We start from the raw sequence: 19,349 nt of genomic DNA, 5'->3' as shown, positions 1-19,349 counted from the left end.
ACTTCAGGTTCGAGTTGTGCTGGCACATCACTATCGTCTTCTGACTCGCCAGCATCGCCATAAGCCACGAACGGGATCAACCCAGCCTTGTGAAGTCCTGCCATAATTGTTTTCTCAGAAATTGAGCTGCATGCCTCTCTAACCCATTTGGCCACTTCTACAAACTCCATCCGTCGCATGCATCCCAGCATTGAGTGCAGTGAAGCGTAGCTGCTGTGCATGGCAGAAGGTGACGGGCGGTGGAGTGTCATTTGATGCCCGCTCTCTACAACAGGTGTGGCCAAAGCATCCAATCCAATGTTGACTGTATGAAAGTCGCACCGTTCTATATGGCACGCCAACAAAAAATTCAGACAAAAACCTTGAGTTATCCACTGAAAAATATGGTATATGCATTGGGGAAAACTTGACATGTCTGCTGTGCTTCCTACCAGAGTTTTGAAATGCTGATTGGTGTCTTTGGACTTGAATTGTTTTTGATTCCTTTGAATAAAAGAAAGTGTGTATCTGATGCAACATTTGCTGTGACATCTTTTATATACTTGCCAGTTAGTTCATATTAGGCTGCATTCTCACCAAATAACTAGTTTCACTGCAATTCACCGGAAATAAATATTTGAGATGAGACCCAGAGATTATACCATCTGAGTTAACGTAGCAGATTGAATAGCTATTGAAGTGCAGGGATGCCTGTGTGTGTTCTGCACAGGGGTACTGTCATTGAAAAGAAAAGTGTGCATTCATTGCATTCTGTTGGTGCTAACATGAGGCAGAAACTTGGAAGGGTAAAAAGGGAGCTCGAGAAAAGTAAGGACTGTGCTAAGAGGAAAGGAATGAAAAATGTTAGGCACAACATTAAGAGACAGGGAGAGAATGGTGTGAATCAGAGAACAAACGGAGATCATTCATATTGTGGTTGACATTAAGAGAAAAAATATGTAGCTGGGCAGGCTAGATTCGGCCTAGGGCAGATAACTGGTGGACCATTAGAGTTACAGAATGGGTGCCAAGTGAAGGGAAGCGTTCTTAATGGCGGCAGAAAATTAGGTGAAGTGATGAAATTATGAAATTTGCAGGCGTAAGCTGGAATTGGCTAGCACAAGACAGCGCTGGAGATCGCTGGGACAGGCCTTCGTTCTGCAGTGGACATAAAAATAGGCTGATGATGCTGGTGCTGTGAATAATGTGCAGGAAGGGAATCATTCCACCTAAGGAAATGCAGCTTCATGTCCTGGGATTGCAATTGGGCACATCTTTGTTGAGCTAGGATGAAAGTGTCATGACAGGCATCCTGTGCCCTGCTTGAGTGCAGTAACGAGAGTCGCAGTGTAATGCCCAATGTTTGGCGACCCGCCGTGGTTGCTCAGTGGCTATGGTGTTGGGCTGCTGAGCATGAGGTCGCGGGATCGAATCCCGGCCACAGCGGCCGCATTTCGATGGGGGCGAAATGCGAAAACACCCGTGTGCTTAGATTTAGGTGCACGTTAAAGAACCCCAGGTGGTCAAAATTTCCGGAGTCCTCCACTACGGCGTGCCTCATAATCAGAAAGTGGTTTTGGCACGTAAAACCCCAAATATTATTAATGTTTGGTGACATGAAATAGCTGTCTGGGAAACCTGACTACCTGTGAATATAATTGGTCCCCTTCATATGGCTGCAGTTGCCACCACCAGCACAACCACGGCTGTGTCCCCAGTGGCATCTCCACAGCAGCCAGCCCGGCCCCCGCCGGGGTTGTCCCCACTGGCGTCCACCTCGCCCCCCCTGGCGGATGCACCCAAGGCACAGAGCCCCTCCACACGACCTCCCCCAACTTCTGAGGCAGCCCTCAAGCTGGATGACCTGTTTGCGCCCGTCAACAGTGGAGGAGCCCCCACATCGACCACAAGTAGTCAGTTTCCTTGTTATCATTGAATGCATTGCAAACCATTTATTGTTAGACATTGCTTATTTAATTGAATTTACTCATCACATCGGATTTCACGGGTCTAGAAAAAATGTTTACTGAATGCCCACTTATAGGAGGTCTCAAGAAGGCAACCTACAGTCGCTGATCGTTAATTTGGACACCAATAAATCGCACACGCTTGATTATTCGGACAGCTCCGCAGCACAGCCACTAGCCCCATAGACCTAATGAATCCTCACCAATAACTACAAAGTGCAGAAAGCACGGCAAGGGTCTGAGAAGCGTTGCATACCCCTATTGCGCAACCAATGGTCAGCTTTGCCGCAATTACACAGCAAGCATATGCACTGTGTAGCAATGAAGCATACCAAGAACAGCAAGGGCCTACTGTCAAGGGACATAGTATGTGTTCCTTAACCATACACAAGTGCACCCGCCATCTCCTGTCACAGTACGAGCACTGATACTAATAAGCATATATTAGCAGGCCTTCAAACCTATTTTGCATGTCGCTGTGGCAGTTTGAGACCTTGGGGACAGTAAAATGCATTTTCACAGAGATTTTTGCAGTCCTGTGGGAGTCCGAGAATTGGACGTTCACTTTGGTTTGGATACATCACCAGCTGTGCATGGCCCGGTGTGGTCTCGCATACAGTTTGATAGGGTGGGCTAAAGAAGGGCTCAAATCACGACAGCCACTTCCAAAATAGCTGTCAGTACAGATTAATAGAGGTGTGCAAATACCGAATATTAGATTTTGAATTCAGTATTAAATTGCATAAAGAACTTGAAGAAACAGCACTACAGTCGAACCCGACTATATCGAACCCGTTTACATCGAATTATTCCGTATATCGAACAATTTCTGGACACGGTATAGTTACAATGAGTATATATAGCAAAAATTACGCATACATCGAACAAAACTAGTAGCGACTCCCGATATATCGAACGTCAAGCGGCGGAAAGTGCCCCCGGAAGTTTGCTTTCCCTCGCGGTGACGGGAAAAGCCGGCGGCGCGGCTCCATCGAACCGCTCTCCCTACGTGACCGCGCTACCTCGGAGCCACCGACACCTCCCTACAAAAAATGATCCTGGCCCGCCGCCCGCAGCGCTTGCTCAGAGAGCCAATCAGAGGCTCTTATGCCCTCGTCGTGCAAGATGGCGAAAGTGCGAGTTGTTTCGCTGCTTATCTGATTCATTGTGTGCGCTTTCTCCCGCAGTGTTGCCGTGATGAAGCGGCAGAATTTGCCTTTCGTCGTGAAGCTCGAAATCATAAACCGGGTCGAACGCGGTGACAAGTCGGATGTCCCCGCAACGTACAAGATTCCGAGGTGCACTCTCGGCACGATCTTGAAGGGGGAAATTAGGGCTAAAGCGGCCTAACTCGCTACCCGGTGCCCGTAGTGCCCGTGGCGCCCGACGCGTACGCACGGCCGTATACGAGTGGTTCGTTCAAAATAGCTTCAGCCGTACCGACTTCCGTGTGCTCGGTGATGACTGTAAATTCTGATTAATGCGACGAAGCCGTTGCTGTTGTTGCCGAAGTTTGGAGCGAGCTGTCAGAATTTCCGGAAGCTGTTGACAAATCAACGGTGGACGAGTTTGTGAGCGCAAATGATGGTGTCGCGACCACGGGAGAACCCGGAAACGAAGACTACAATGCCGACATCGTGCCGAGCACAAGTGAAAATGGGCACAACGAGGAAAGCAACGACCGTCTTTGGCCCACATCCTCCGAAGTGATTGGTGCGCTCGCACTAGTCCGGTGCTTCTGTGCGAATGCGGAATGTTGTGGCCTCAGCTGCTCCGACTCCTTAGACAACGTGGGGAAGTGCGTGCGTCGCAGGCAGCGAAATTGCCCAAGCAGAAGAAAATGCAGGACTATTTCGTGCGAAACTAAGCTAGTTTCATCAATAAAGTGATTTAATAAATGGTATGTGCTTTTATGACATCCAATTATTTAGCAGGCTTATACCGAATTATGCTCTATATCGAACTGATAGGCGTTTTTTGGCGAGTTCGATATAGCCGGGTTCGACTGTACAAAGATGTGGACTAAAATAAGAATATGCACGACAGACAGGCCCTAACTTCCAACTAAATTTTATTTTAAGAAACAGGGTTTATATAGATGGAAACACGAATAAGTGCCACCGTGACATCACTACCTATCGCATCACAAAAGCAATTTCTTTTTCGGCAAGTGCCACTGACAGGCAGCTAATGCACGTGCCTTCGGCCTTGGCAATGTAAAACGCTTCTAATATCTCCCTTTCTAGTCTATCTCTAGAATGTGCCAGAAACTTGGTGTCGCGAAGATACAGACGACGTATGTGACGTTTGCAATGTTCAGCCAGCTGACCTCCCGCATTGTTATTTATGGCCCAGTTGTGCTCTCATGCCCTTTCATTGTAACACTGTCCCATTACTGAACATCGAATTGAACGTAGCAAATTTTTATACAAAAGTTAATGCTCACCAATTTTGGGCAAGAAAATACAGTGCTGCACATGACCGGGAGTCTCCTAGCATAGCATAACAAGAATGTTGCAAGCTATCAGTAACTTAGACATAGAAATCTAGGTATTGCCATTGATACATCGATAATCTGGACATGCTCGGTAATTCGGATATCTTTGCGGCACCGCCAACGGCCCTGTCGACTTCATGTGTAAAGAAAACCAATATTTTGAACAGCTGCCAGCTCTACATTCAACTATCCGACTCCGTCTGTGGCTGTAGCGTACGCCAACTCTGCCGCCATGATCTCCTCCAGCAACCTTGGCGAGACATCAAGTATGTCCTCGGAGATTACATGCTAGACGGTAATGTGCTAGACAGTAAAACAGCCTTGCGTTGGTCGCAGCACTGCACCTCAGAGATTTAACTGCAAATGTTTGGAGGCTTTGCTTGAATTATGAGGTTGCATCAACATTGCGATCATCACAACCATTCCGACACCACCACGCATAGGGCCTGCTTTTGTTTGTTGAATTTGTCTTCTGGACAGCGTTCCACCATTCTGTACTTGTTTGTTTAGTATGCATTCCAGACAGTGCTCTGCTGGCTCTAAGAAGTTTTTCTTGTGAAGTTATTGACCGTTCGTGTCAAATGGCAACAACGGTGCCCTTGCAGTCATACTCCAAATGAGTCTCGAGTCGCACTTTGAGTGAGCCTGACTCCTTAACTGAAGAGGCTGAACTGCCACGTACCACAACAAGCTCAAATGCAGACATTATTGATGGCCTGCTGGGCAGCTTTGTGCAGATTCCTGCCGCCTTTACATTTGAAGACTTTGGAGACGTCGACAATGCGGTGCCGTCATGTGCCGAACTGAACGATGACAAAACAATTGAACAAGTTCTTTTACCGTCAAACAGCAACTCTAACTCGGATGATGATGATGTGCCGTGTGCTCCGGAGTCTTCACATGTGGATCTGACTCGAGCCTTAGTAGTCCTTGCATCGGCATACAGACAACACAAAACTGGCAGAAAGACAGGTGGACTTGGCTGCACATACGTGCAAGTGCATGCAGCAATGAATCGACCACTTCTTTCTTGCACAGGAGCCTTAATAAGGGGGGACGCGGCTTTAGCATCACGAAAAATTGCCAAGAAATAGATTTTTTGAAAATCACATTTTCAGTTTCCATAACGTTTTTTCTATCTGATACCCAAATATCATCACTGTGAACCACTTAGACATGTTCTAAAAAATTCGTTTTATCAGCCAAGGTGGCAAAAAATCTTGCGGAAATCAAGAAAGAACAGCGTTTTTCAAGCCACAATATCTCCGGGATGGCGCAACTGGGTACATTTCTCTCTCTCAAATCTCCCGCTTCAGCGATCTCCATACAGAAACAAGCGCACAAAAAGCAAATGATTGAAGGTAGTGCCGGAGCCTGCGATTGGCCACGCCCGCCACGTGACTCCAGCGCGGTTCACCATTGGTCTGGCACTTGCATCATCTGCTCGGCTCTTTGCACCTCACGAGTCTGGAAGTCTCCATTTGCCGTAATCTCGACGTGTCAAAACGGGTGCTACACGGACATCGCAGTAGCGTGGCCGATCCCTACGCTTGTGGACGTTTCAGACTCGCAGCTAAGCATTCCGAGCATCGGCGATGTGGACTTCGCGACCAAGATTCACGCACGGAATCCACGGACATGCGGCTAAGCCTTTCAGCACTCGGTGTTTCAGTATTCGTGACGAAGCAAATCGCGCACGCAATCCTCGGACATGTGGCTAAGCATTTCATGTATAGGGAGTCTCCGACTCGGCGATCATGCACATTGCACGCGGACTTCTCGGACCCTCACCAAAGCATTTTGTGCATCGGCGCCTCCACTGCGCGAATAAGCGCATCGAGTGTCCACTCCTCGAGCCCGCGGCTAGGCATTTCGCACGTCGGCACCTCGGACTGCACGAATAAGCGCACCGAGGGTCGACTCCTTGAGCCCACGACTAGGCATTTTGCGCGTTGGCACCTCGGACTGTGCAGCTAGGTACTTCGCGCATCGGCACCTTGAACTGTGCGACTAAGCACATCGCGCGTCGGCTTCTTGTATCTGCAGCTAGGCATTTCGCAAATAGGCACTTCGGACCCACAACCAAGCATATTGCGTGTTCACTCTATTATCATGTTGTCACGATAGCTCGTAAGAATATCTATCGTACCACCCCTTCATAAAGAGAACCTCATCATGAGCTTATCATGGCAGTGATAAAGCAATTAGTTCTCCTGTAAGACACCGAACACATTCATGAAACATAATTTTGGGGGTTTGCCGTTCTTGCATTTGCTATGTTCTTGCCCATGGCAACGATGTCGGGTATGCACCTTTCAGCCTAGACAGTACAGTCAAATCTCGATAATTCAAACTCGAAGGGGCCCAAAATTAGTTCGAATTAAAGGAAGCTAATGATATGGAGGACAGTGGCGCATGTGCACTGAGCTAACACGAGTGGGAAGTTCCACAAGATTTAGTTGCACGTATTTACAAATTACAGACAGTTAGTAGGCGTATCGGTGCTCGTACTGTAATAGGAGACGGCAGGTGCACGCATGTGTAATCAAAGGAAACATACCGTGTCCCGTGATAATTGCCCCTTTGAATTTTGGTATGCTTCACCACCTATGACCGCTGTATTTGTGCAAAGTTGACTTTGCACAAACTGGCATTATGCAACACGTGCTTTCCACGCTCTGAAGCCATTGGTCGGCACCATTGCTAACAGTGGCAAATTGTTTCAATGAAAAACACGGCACCGAACAGCAAGAAGCTTGATTGATAGCGAACGTCGAAGTAGCGAGGCCTAGCGTCACCGCATTGTGGCTACGGCTGCCAACGGATCTGCGTGCGAGAGCACTGGCTCAAGGCGGCGCAATAATCAAAATGTTGGCAGTGGTGGCTTCGATTAATGCCGTTTCGGACCTGCGGTCATGGCAAAAAGTCCGGAAAGTTGGATGGCAAAGGTGTTTTTGCATCCAAAAGTTTAGGCGTCAGATTATTTCAGGCGTTTCAGATGGGTTAAATCGCGGTGGCGCGACACTAACAGAAGTAATCGGTGATGCACTCCTGCACATGGCTGTGCACAAATTTCTGCCACGGCTTTTTTTTTTTTTTCTTCTTCTTCTTCACACGCAATGTTGAGAAGTCTCTCCTAAGCTTTTCCTCTGTGGCGTGGTCAGAGGAGTGCTAGTCAGTGGTGCCGCCGCGTGATTTGGCCCACTGCTGAGAGCATTGTCGGAGCGTGGTATGTTCGAATTAACCGTCGCAAATGCTTGCGCGTTTGTATTACCGGGCGTTTTCGCCCATCGGAATACACACAACTTTTACGGGACCACGGCGTCAGTTCGAATAAACCGAATGTTCGAATTAACGAGATTCGACTGTTTTAAGGCAAAGAAGGCCTTCACACCAGAGATCACACCAACACATGTTCACGTCTTACCATGACTTTTGTGGGCACTGCAGCTCTCTCAATCAATTCGATTGGTCTGCTATGTGTGACACATGTTTTCAAAAGCGAAATTAGCCACTGCTGCACATTGTGCATTTTTGCCACACACAACATGGTCTGTTTCCTGAGCTCAGTGTACCGCAAGTACCTTTCCCAAGAAAAGGTGGTGTCGCTGAGCACATGGTCCAACACATTCAACAACATGGTTCACAATTTATCACACACCTGCATGCAGATGTTTTCCAGCACACACAGCTAATAACCTGGCTGAGAAAACACAGAAAGAATACGCACAACCTGCACTGTATTGACTTTGCTTTGTCTTCAATGAAATGTCATGATGGCACCATCATGTTGGCATGAAATATACCAGCCTTATTCCTTCCCATTTCACTGTTGCAGGTACAGCAGCAACTGTGCCGGTTGAGTTTGACCGAAAGTTGGACACCAAAGCAGTAGCGGCACAGCAGCACCCTGTGGCCCCACATTCCACAGCCCCAGCCACGCGGAAGGTGTGTTGGTACCGAACATCCTGCGAGTTATGTTTTATTATAAGAACCGAACTTCGGGCTATGGTGGCTAAGTCTGACACTGCCGGAGCCACAGAAACACCCCAAAGAATGTGCAGTTTGAAAAATTCAGTTTAAATGGTATTACAATTTTTTATGCCAGCAGCACCAAAAATTAATTGCCAGAATTGTACTTTGTGCTGTGTTTCATTGAAATTGCATCTTGGTTATGGTTGGGGCCATGGGTGAATTTTGCCTGTCATGCAGTGTGCCATGCCATTGTCATTGTGCAACCTGGAGAGCCTTAAGTCGGTCACTTTAGACGCTCGGCGAGGGGTACAGCTCTTCTGGGAAGCCCAAGCCTGTTGCATCAGTTCGCAAGGAGTCCGCTGTTGTCGAAGGGGAGTTCTTGTTGGGACCCAGTATGCAAGCAGCTCTGTTTCTGAGCATTCACTTGTCCTCTCATAATTTGCCGGGCGCTGCGTTTTCGTTGGAGTTGGCCATTATGGCGGGGTGGGACCACAGATTCTGCACGCATTGCACTCCTGTAAATAATTGTTAAAGCAAGTGTATCGTCTGCTAGCAGAGGAATGGTTGGCAAGGCCATTCTCTTTGGGATAACTGGCCATTGCGCTCATAGCAGATGATGCGCTTGTCGTCTGCTTGTAAACTGCCCCTCTCGTCACCTTGGCGTCACTCGCCCGACTCTGCTAGCTGGTGTCGCGGGATATGTTTCTCCGTACCACTGCCACTTCTACTTGGTGGACATTCTCTCAGGTGAGCTAGTTGTCTCAGAAAAAGGTCTTGTGCTTTCCATTTTTCCTGAACTGGCAGTGTTTCAAGTCCATGGGCAAAGTGTCAATCTTTTTGCCAGTGTCTGTTTTATGTGGTGTATAAGGCACGCTTTTCCCTAAAAATTTTCATCAGTGCCTTATAGAACAGTGCGGTGCGACTTAAGGGGGGACACTGGTTCGAAAATATATTTTTTTAATTTTCAGTATTTCCAGCTGAAATTTTTATACAATATGTATTTTTCACAGCTGAAAACAAATATGCAACTAGATTTGGGCTATCACTCCCAGATTTTAAAATATTGACTGTTCCATAAACTTACATTCTGCCCAGCCTTTTGACAGCTTTCCCATAAAAGATTGCTACTAATTTGGTATGACAGCGCTCTGTGGAGACCACGGAGTGCAGGAAAACCATAATTTTATTTTTAGCTTTATTGGTTCAAGAGTTATGGCCTTATCAAGTATACTCATCAGAAATCTGAAACTGTTGCTTAATTTTATTGTTAATCAAATCACTGTTCTAAATGAAAATATCAAAATTTCTTGGTTTTCCTGCACTAATCAATGTATAAGCTTTCAAATGCTGCAAGAATTATCAAAATGCGACCGCTACACCAAAAGATAATGCGGGTAATGGCCTACGATGTGATTAAAAATGTTGTTTTGAGAAAACAAAAAAAGAAGTTTAGGAACATGGTGAGCATTTTTATTCAACAGGAGAAGGTGTGAGTCAGTGTAGTAACGATGCTAGAAGCCACCAGGAACGTATTCATCATCATTTTCCTTGGTGCACTTTCTTTTCATTGCAAGCCTGAAGTTTTCAGCATGTGCATGCTTCTTCTCGGATGCCACTAGTCGACGACTGAGAGGCTACGGCATTCTGCTGCAGGTACAGTTCATTTAGTATTGCTGCATCTGCTCTCCCTTTGCCTGCGTTAAACCTTGTGACTGCTTCAGCCACAGCAGCTTCCACAGTGAAAAGGGAGGCATGTTTGTTTTTGACACGAGCGACCAAATGACAGAGTGCAGGCTCTTGTTCGAGTTTTGTGTTTTGCCTCTCTGACAACGCTTCAGCAATTTCTTGTCAGAGAGGCGTGTGTACACAGGCCACAAGGCATCAACAACATGCTCCGGCAGGTTGTAGCGATGCTTTGGAGGTGTCTCCTGCTTGGCAACAGCCCTGTTGTACTTGCACCAGGATTCTTCACCACTTGGGCAATGTGAGTGCTTTGGGCTTGCATCAGTAAAGGCTACATGGTAAAGAGTTGCCCAAACAGCATTATGCGTGGCTTCTATGTTTCCTTGATGAGTTTTCAAAGCCCATCCATAATATGTAGTGAGCTTCGTGACCGGCTCGCCCGTGAGTTTGCCCTTACCGCCAAGGCTTGGCTTTCCATCAGCTCTTTGTTTCTGCAGGAGGTTTCGAAGAGCTGTGCCCATGCGCTTATGCACATGGTTGACACAGTCCTCTTTTTCTATTGGCACTAAGCCGTATATATACCTGTGCCTCCTCCAAGCTATTGAAGGCCCGGCTGTCTCCATCACATAACATAGTTGTGTAGCGGAGCCCATGCCTTTCTAATGAGCGGCCAAATAAAATTTGTGCCGCTTCCACCTCCATTTGGTCTGGCTTACTGGAGGTGTTCTTTTGGCAACTCTGGCCAATTAGCCACTAGGCATACCTTGGGTCGTCGTCCTTTGGCCCTAGCTGGCACCCCAAACAGAAGTTCAAGAGGATGACAAAGTCAAGCACATATCCCATAAATAGCTCGATCACTGTCCCAACACAAATATGGGATGAGTGGCCCCTGGTCAACCAAGTCCCATCAAAGGAAACAGCTATGTTTTCAGGATTTCCATAGTGCAGATCAGCATGCAGCGTTTTCACGGAGCTTGCGCAGTCGTCATTAACAAACGCGGCAGCCTTCTGTGAGGCAGGGTTCATCTTCAATTTGACATAACCTTGGTAGGTCTTCATGTGCATGCCTCTCCACGAAATGTTCAGGGTGGAAAAGATATAATTTAGCCCAGTTTGTCCGTTCCCTGTACTCATTGCCACGCGAACCGCGAGCACGTTGATTTCGAAAGGGCCACGCGCCGCATCCCCCCCCCCCCTGCTTTCGGCGAGCTCCACACAGTCTTCAGTTCTTCGCACTCATCACAGGTCAGCACAAGTTTCGTGGCGATGCCATATTCTCGGTCTTCTTTGGAGATGCTGCCACGCCCGCCACACACACGGCACTTCCTGCACTGAAGCAGTTCATTCACCAATGCTATGCTTACGACGGTGAACGGCGTTCCAGTCGTTGCGGCTCCTTCCGAGTCTCGAAAAAAAGATCGCTTGCGTCGTGTGGCTGACGTTGACGAAAGGTCTTGCTGTATATCACTCGCACGACACTCGATGGCCACTTTTTCAGTGTCAGAAACCAGGGGAGTGTCGACATGCACAGCTCGCGTGTGATATTTGGTCGCGGCTATCGCAGGTGCCGCATCATGATAGCGCCGGCACAGCCCACTTCTTCCATGTTCTCGGCGGCAGAAGGTCTCGCTGGTGATACGCTGCATGCTCTCGGACACCGTTTTCGCCTCTTCCTGAACGCATGAACAGTCCGGAACTTCCGATGACCGCCTGCCATCGCACCGATCGCACAGCCGTCGCTTAGGCCTCTTTGCAGAATGGCGGACTGCGCACCGCTGTCTAGCAGATGAATCCATTGGCATCGAATAGGGAATCAGGAACTGCCTCAAGGGATAGAAACGCACTAATGTGCGAGTATTTAGCTTTTTTTTATGCGCGATAGCTGTGCTGTTGCCAGACGGAAAGCGCTCTTCCGCTAGGAACAGACAATAGAAGAATGCGTCTTTCAAATGAGGCCAAAATGGCCGCGCTACTTGACGTACTTCTCAGGCGCTGCAGCGTTTACTATGATTGTTTTTTTAGGTGGTTTCGCAAGCGAAAATGGCCTCGAAACTGACTTTAAAACCGAATAACTCGACAAATGCGCATTACATCGCTATAGTATTTTAGGAACAGTTTCTTTAGATCTTATTGATCATGAAAAAAAAAAAATACTTCAAAACATTGATTTTTCAGAAATTTTTTGGCCTCCCAGGCCCGTGTCTCCCCTTAAACAGTGGAACCTGGATAAATGGGAATCGCTTAAACGGAACTGCCTCTTAAATGGAACACCGTCCTCATGGTTGGTTGGATTTGTATTCATGGAGTTGTGTTCAGCTTTGTCTCTCTGTAAACGGAACTCCTGATAAATGGTGGCAGTTGTTGCACGACAGCTCTCGGAGCATGCGTGCTTGCCGACACGTGCAAGCTCGCATTCTATACAGCTATGCATGCATGGTAGGCATGTGCGAATAGTAGTGTTTCACTTTGAAGCAAATGCGAAGCGAATAGTTATCGAATTTGAGTAATTTCAAAGCGAATATTTTCAAATCGAAGTGAGTATTTGGGACCCCTAGTACACAACAGAAAAATTGATGGAGCAAAGTACATAATCTTGTTACAATGATCTCTGCTGGCTGTTTTATCAAGTATGTATTCTGAACTATTATAAATTTGAGGCAACGAGAAACAGACATGAGGCACGATACTTTTTCATTTTTCAATTTATTCACACCACTGTGCACTGCTCACCCAGCCTTTCATCCTAGTGCTTGTTGCTATGTATAAACACTAACTGCTCAACATGCTCGGGTAGAAGGTGTTCTCTTCTAGTAGTGACAACATTTCCTGTTGACAAGAACAACCTCTCACTTGAAACTTGGGTTGCTGGCACTGGCAGGTATCGCCAAGCTAACTTGTACAGTGACGGCTACTTGACTTTGTCGAAATTTTTCCACCATAGGAAAGAATTCTCCAAGAGGGGCCGAACAGGTGCTTGGAGGTACTCTTCCACCTCCTCCTCCAGTCGCTGGGAACCAGTGCTTGAAGTGGTGGTGGAGGCCAAAGTTCCAAAAACATTCCACACATCACTAGAGACAGCTTGTGCTGGTGCACTGGACCCTTCCTTGTCTCTACCCTGAAGCAGGCTCTGCTCCACAGCTGAGCAGAGTAGATTTTTCAGCCACCATTTCTCACTTGTGGTGTCATAACAGACTGCTTTAAATGGGGGGTCCATTGCCGTGCTCAAGGCATATGTCACCTGCAATTTTATGTCCATAAACCTGAACTTTCATGCTATGAAGGAGGTTTCCTGCAAATACAGACTCCTCCCCACAACTCTGCTGTTGCTCGGTGAGCAGAAGTTGCATGCAGTGTATTAGTGGCACCACTTGCGAAAGAGTTGGGTGCTTTTCGGAGCAAGATTCTCTTGTTGCGTCGTTAACACATTTCAGCACTGATGTGATGGATGCCATCAGATGCCATTCACTTGAAGTTAGGTTTTCCAATGTGTCCTGTTCTGACAGGTTCAAGGAAATTGGCAGATGGAGCTTTAAAAGGCAAGACATCATTTCATATTCACTGTTCCATCGCATTGCGACATCCTGAATCACTTCAAGGGGCTCTAAGCCCATGCTAACTTGAACCTCTTTGAAGTGACTCCTGGCCTGGGAACTCATCTTGTAGTGCCCTACAGTTGCTTAGGCCTTGACACACAGCTGCTCAAAATTCTGAGTGTCCTTCTTCGCACACTGGATGCACACTTGTAATGTATGCGCGAAGCATTGTATACTTGTCCATCCCGTTCGCGATGCAGCACCCAGGAAGTTTCTAGCATTGTCAATGACAATGAAAACTGGAACATCTTGAGGCAGTCCCCACTCCTTTGGCAAGTCAAGGAGGATGCGCTTAAAGTTGTGAGATGTATGGTCTTTGGGCATGTGCCAGCATGCAAGCTAATAATTGTGAAGCCAGAACTCTTTATCAACGAGGTGGCATGTAAATGAGACATAGCTATCCCTGGGCCTTGACGTCCACCCGTTGGTCCTCACCGAGTAGCATGGGGTCCAGTGGGTAAAGTGATTGCACAGCTCACTTTCGAGTAGCATGGGGTCCCGTGGGTGAAGTGATTGCACAGCTCACTTTTGAGTAGCATGGGGTTCCGTAGGTGAAGTGATTGCACCGCTCACTTTTGATCCATTCTTTTTCTTTGGTGTAAAGTTCTGGCATAACACTCCGAGAAAATGTAGTCCTCGGTGGGACCTTGTACTCGGGCACAGCGGTGTGCATCAAAAACAAAAAGCCTGGCTCCTCAACGATAGAATAAGAGTGCAAGCCAGTGGCCAGCAACTGCGTAACCTTCGTTGTTAACATTTTTGCGCATTGACTGTCGCCTTTCAATGTCGGCTTGAAGTAGCTACAACTAGCAGCACTTGTGTCAGCCTTGTTGGTGGCCGTCGTCTTTTTCGGGCCTGCGGCCTTTTTTGAGCATTCGGCAGCACGTAGCTTCTCGAACTGCTTCAATGGATCAGGGTGATGCTTTAGATGATTGACGAAGGTGGTTTTCGTGCCCGTGGGCATCTTAAGGCGCATCTCGCACGCGCTGCATGTCGCATCACTGGTTCCGCGATCGAAGAACTCCCAGATAGCTCTCCAGAACACCCACTGCACCGATTCGTCCGTGGTTTTGCTACTTCGGCCATGCGCGCAATTGAGCAGAAAGAACAACTAAAGCGTGACTGAAGATGATAGCGTGAAGCGACATAGACATCCGGCAACCACGTTTGCAAGTGCAAACTTTAGGAAGCACATGGCTGCTTCACCGAATACCTACTACCATTTAGTTGACTTTTTTTTTTTTTTAGGATTAGTAGATGCTAAGGCGGTTTATATTATATCTTAAGATTACAAGGTATAATATATGCTTTTATGTAGATAGATGCCAACGGATATTATGATGACGTTACAGTTACATTACATGTGCCTAAATATGCAATAGTATAAATGCTTTCTTTAAAACTTCCGAAAAGCCATCGTTATCATTATCAATATTGTTTACGTTCGTGAATTCGTTTGCTTGGTTCAAAGCTCGGTCACAGCTATGGTCACGGCCTTGTTTCCTTCGAGCGGTCGTGGTTCCATCAGCAAAGTGGCATGAAAATGCTGTACCCAGGGCAGGTATAGAAAGACAAACTTGCAAAAAATGTACGCATACCAGTACACTTAAACTTCGAAAGACTTCGAAGATATTAGGAGTTTTTGAATAGCCTTATTCGATTCAAAGATCGAATCAAATATGACATTATTCGCTTTGGTATTCAAAAAGTTTCAAATATTTGCACACCCTAATGCACAGACAACATGAAATAGGTTGTTTGCGTCGAAACACATCATGATTTTGGCCCTTCCTCCATTATTTTGCGAGGGTGTGAGATCGCGCAAACATCTGACTTGCCGAACGTTTGTTTTAGCTCCCACGTCACTGGGTAGGTGATGTTAAATTTGCACTCCTGCCTTGCTATGCTGGCAACCACTGATGAAAGCGTGCGACACCAGCTGACCATGAGAGGCAGCAGGCAAAATGTACAGGGAGCGAGATATTCACCCGATATAATACCTAGCCCACCTTTGATATTGAATAGTTACTGTTCAAAAATATTGACCGCCAAGTAGCAAGCAAGGTAATTATTCGTTACTTGCAATTATTAACCCCACAAAGCCCAACGGATCATTTTTGATATTGATACATGCATGTTGCATGTTTCTTGTGGACGATGCACGCGGGCACCCCGACGAAGACAATGAACACTCTCTGGCTCTCAAGCTGTCGGCAGAACTGGCCCACACTGCATTATCCTTTGTAAATATACTTTGTAAATAGTCTCCAATTCTTAATCCTTCGTTCGTGTAACATTTTGGTGGAGGGTGCCCCCCTTAAAAAGCTCAGGAAACATGATTATGTTCCACGATGAAGCTTCAAGTAGCACATTTCTCTTCTACATTTTCTCCTTTGACCAGTAGTACTGTAGTAGTAGTATAAACTTTTATTTAAAAAAAAAAATCACACTCAGGTCCAGTGGGTGGGTCCCTCAGTCCAGGGCCCCACTGGCGATCGCGGCACGCCGGGCTTGGTCAAGAAGGGCCAGTTGGTCCTTTGACCAGAAAATGTGTTGCCTTTTCAGTGCATGTAACTTGATATAAGTCTCTGATGCAAACAACTGTGTCAAGCCTATCACTTCTGTCTTGATGGTGCATTCAAGTTCTTCACTCATACGACGGAAGGCGCCGAGAAAACAGGCATCTAAGAAGCCATAATGCTCCTGCCTCCCCTTCTAGCCACCATACCGAAATGGACGCTGCTGCTATTGGAGTCACCACTGCAGTCACAATTGGGGTTGCCTGCATGCAGGATGACTAGCCAAGTTTGAATTGTCCGACGAAGGCTGATTTCAGGATGGAAATAACAAAAGTTTTTCCCCATAGAAATGTATGGGCACCGGCCGGGATCGACTGTAATCGACTAGGTGCAAAAGTCAGTTGGTGACTGTAAACAAATATCATTTTTGGCTCTTCTTGGCTATGAACCATGTTATGGCAGTAAGACCTGCTCACTCAAACTGAAATTGGCAATTATACACATTTTTAATTTTATATCCAGAAATTTGAGCCAAGGCAAATATTGAATAGCGTAATATTCGGTCGAATATTGGAAAGTATTGCACAAGCCTAATCTTTCAGACTATGCCTACATGACAGTGAAAGTCGGGGGCCACTACGAGAGCAAGGTTTTTGTTGTACCAGTGCCGCATTGAAACTGAAATAGCGCTTCTGGCCTATCCATCACCTAGTCAATCTAGTAGTCGCCAGTCAAGTCAAAGCAACAAGTCAAGCCAAGCTGGTGCTGGCAAGCCACGTATGGAATTTGTATGTTTCTCTTTTGCTTAATGCAATAAACAGCAATGTGCTCTTCTGTGACAAATGTTTGTCGCTCACAATTGTTAGCCAGCGCCGCTTGTACTGTTGTCAACGCAAGCTGCGTTGAAGCACAGCGCAATGGAACCTGTTGACCTCTGTTCTACGTTCCCAGGATATGCAAATTTGGTGTAAGCTCTAGCCATACTTCTTCTGTTAGTAGTGACAGTGTGACAAAGGCTAAAATGCAGACTGCCATGGTAGCAGTTAAGCGTGTACATACAGCACCGCATTCACAAGCTTTCCTGGCCACTTGCAGATGAGAGAGTTTTTTTTCTTCCTGGTGAATGATTTTAAGAATCTTGGCGCTGAGTATTATATAATGGAATCTTCATGGGTGCAATGTTTGTTTGTCGTGGTGTCACAGGGTGGTGAGTCGAAGCTGAAGAACTATGGGTCCTGGTCCAGCCTGGCCCAGTCAGCAGCCAATAGCCCCGGCCAGGCACTCAAGACAGCCCAAGTCAAGGACAGCTTTCAGCAGTTTAAGAAGCAGGCCCGCGAGAAGATGGACAAGGTGAGTGCAGACACAAGAAATAGGTGTGCCAATAGTTTTTAATATTCGCAGTAGAGAGTTGATGTTTATAAAGCACCAAGGGAGTGCTTGTCAATTTGTTGATCCACTGGAGAATCACAGCCTTAATTTGCCATTACTGCCCAGTTGCTTATAGGAGGAAGCTGCAGCACGTTCGAAAAGCTGACCAGGTCTGACCATTAGGAGCTGACAAGCGCAGTGAATACAGTGTGCACTAATGATCGTGTCTGCTAAGTATTACATTGCCACACGCCGTGGAAAGAGCTGAAATTTCAAACCAAATGCCGTTTGCCCTTCTCCTCGCTGGCGCCACACTTCCAGCCGGAGAGGTGATGTACCGTAAAAACCCGCGTATAATACGAGGTTTCGGTTTCCTATTGCTACGGAACAGTGTTTACAATGACGAAGAGGCGAGCAGTGAGAAGACGACGACGACGATTAGAGGCTAGCGCGGGCTGTTGCCTCTTGGCGAAGTGCAGCGTAGTCTCTTGTAAATATACTTGTATATAGCTTTTTGTCTCCGTCTCCCTACGTAACATATCTGGTGGAGGTGGACATTCCCTGTACCTCATCACGGAGCTTCGCAGTGGACGGTACGTCGAGCCTTCCTTCATGGCTCCACGTACTGCTTCCCGCTCGCACTGATTGGGGTTGACGAGGGAAACATTCGTGGGTGGCGTCAACAGAAGGAAGCCCTTTTCGCGTTCAGCGGAATGCAAAAAAGCTTTCGTGGCTTCGAACTCGCCCTGACGGAGTTTGTACGCCAACAGCGAGCCACGCATCTAGCTGTGAGCATGGAGCTTATGCAAGCAAAAGCTAAGGAGCTTGCAAGAGAAAAAGGGCTACCGAGCACCGCCTTCAAAGCGAGCAAGCACTGGATTTATCGCTACATTTATCGCCGAACTGCGATTTTGCAGAAGCTGCCCGAATCGTTCGAAGAGCTGCTTGTGGCTTTCCAGCGCCACCTTATTTCGCTGCGCAAGGCCAAGAACTTTCAGCTAAGGCAAATCAGCAATGCTGGCCAAATGCCAGTTTATCTGGACATGCCATTGCCCCCCACTGTGCACGAAAGGAGCCCTAAACAAGTTTGTCTGGTCCACTGGCAACGAGAAAACACGAGTTACCATCATGTTGTCGTGTACGGCAGAGGGACGCAAGCTCCCGCCCTATGTCGTCTTCAAGCGCAAGACAGTGCCTAAAGGTGAAAAGCTGCCAAAAAAAATGTGGTCGTGAGATGCCATGAGAAAGGCTGGATGAACAAGAATCTTGTGCTCAACTGGATAAAGTCCGTCTGGTGTAGACAGCCCGCCACACTATTGTCATTCCCGTCCATCCTTGTGCTGGACGCATTTTGTTGCCATTTGGCCGACTCAGTGAAGAGGCCGTTGCGCGAATCCAGCACTGAACTCGTCATTATCCTGGGTGGGATGATGTCTCAGCTGCAGCCTTTAGATGTTTGCGTGAGCAAGCCGTTCAAGGACTGTCAAGCGGTGTTACGCAGATTTGATGCGCTCAGGTGAGCCTGCAGTGACGCCGACCGGGCGGCTGAAGCAGGCTTTGCCAGCCACGTTGTGCAAGTGGATTGTGGAAGCATGGGCCAGCATACCAGAGGACCTTGTGCATCGCACATTCAAGAAGTGTGGCATTTCGAACGCGCTCGCTGGAACAGAGGATGAGTACCTCTGGGAAGATATGTCCGACAAGGAACTATCCGAAGGGAGCACAGCTGAGGAAGACAAAAATTGAAGTGCGGAGTGCAGTTTAAATA

At 47.2% G+C, this 19,349-nt stretch overlaps 1 protein-coding gene across 19 annotated transcripts in view; it reads left to right on the top strand.

Annotated features, from left to right (window-relative positions):
* Nucleotides 1-19,349, top strand: part of LOC142567954 (bromodomain-containing protein 3-like) — a 177,921-nt gene that overhangs the window by 140,153 nt on the left and 18,419 nt on the right. For all 19 annotated transcript variants that reach the window (XM_075678038.1, XM_075678037.1, XM_075678040.1 and 16 more), the window contains 3 exons: nucleotides 1,662-1,892; nucleotides 8,282-8,391; nucleotides 17,417-17,563. In XM_075678038.1, coding sequence (XP_075534153.1) covers nucleotides 1,662-1,892; nucleotides 8,282-8,391; nucleotides 17,417-17,563 — 488 coding nt within the window. The remainder of the gene's footprint in view (nucleotides 1-1,661; nucleotides 1,893-8,281; nucleotides 8,392-17,416; nucleotides 17,564-19,349) is intronic.

The sequence above is a fragment of the Dermacentor variabilis genome, unplaced genomic scaffold, assembly GCF_050947875.1.
Source record: "Dermacentor variabilis isolate Ectoservices unplaced genomic scaffold, ASM5094787v1 scaffold_15, whole genome shotgun sequence".
Classification (NCBI taxonomy): Eukaryota; Metazoa; Arthropoda; class Arachnida; order Ixodida; family Ixodidae; genus Dermacentor; species Dermacentor variabilis.
Note: the sequence above shows the minus strand (reverse complement) of the source record. Positions and strands in the feature narration are given on the sequence as shown.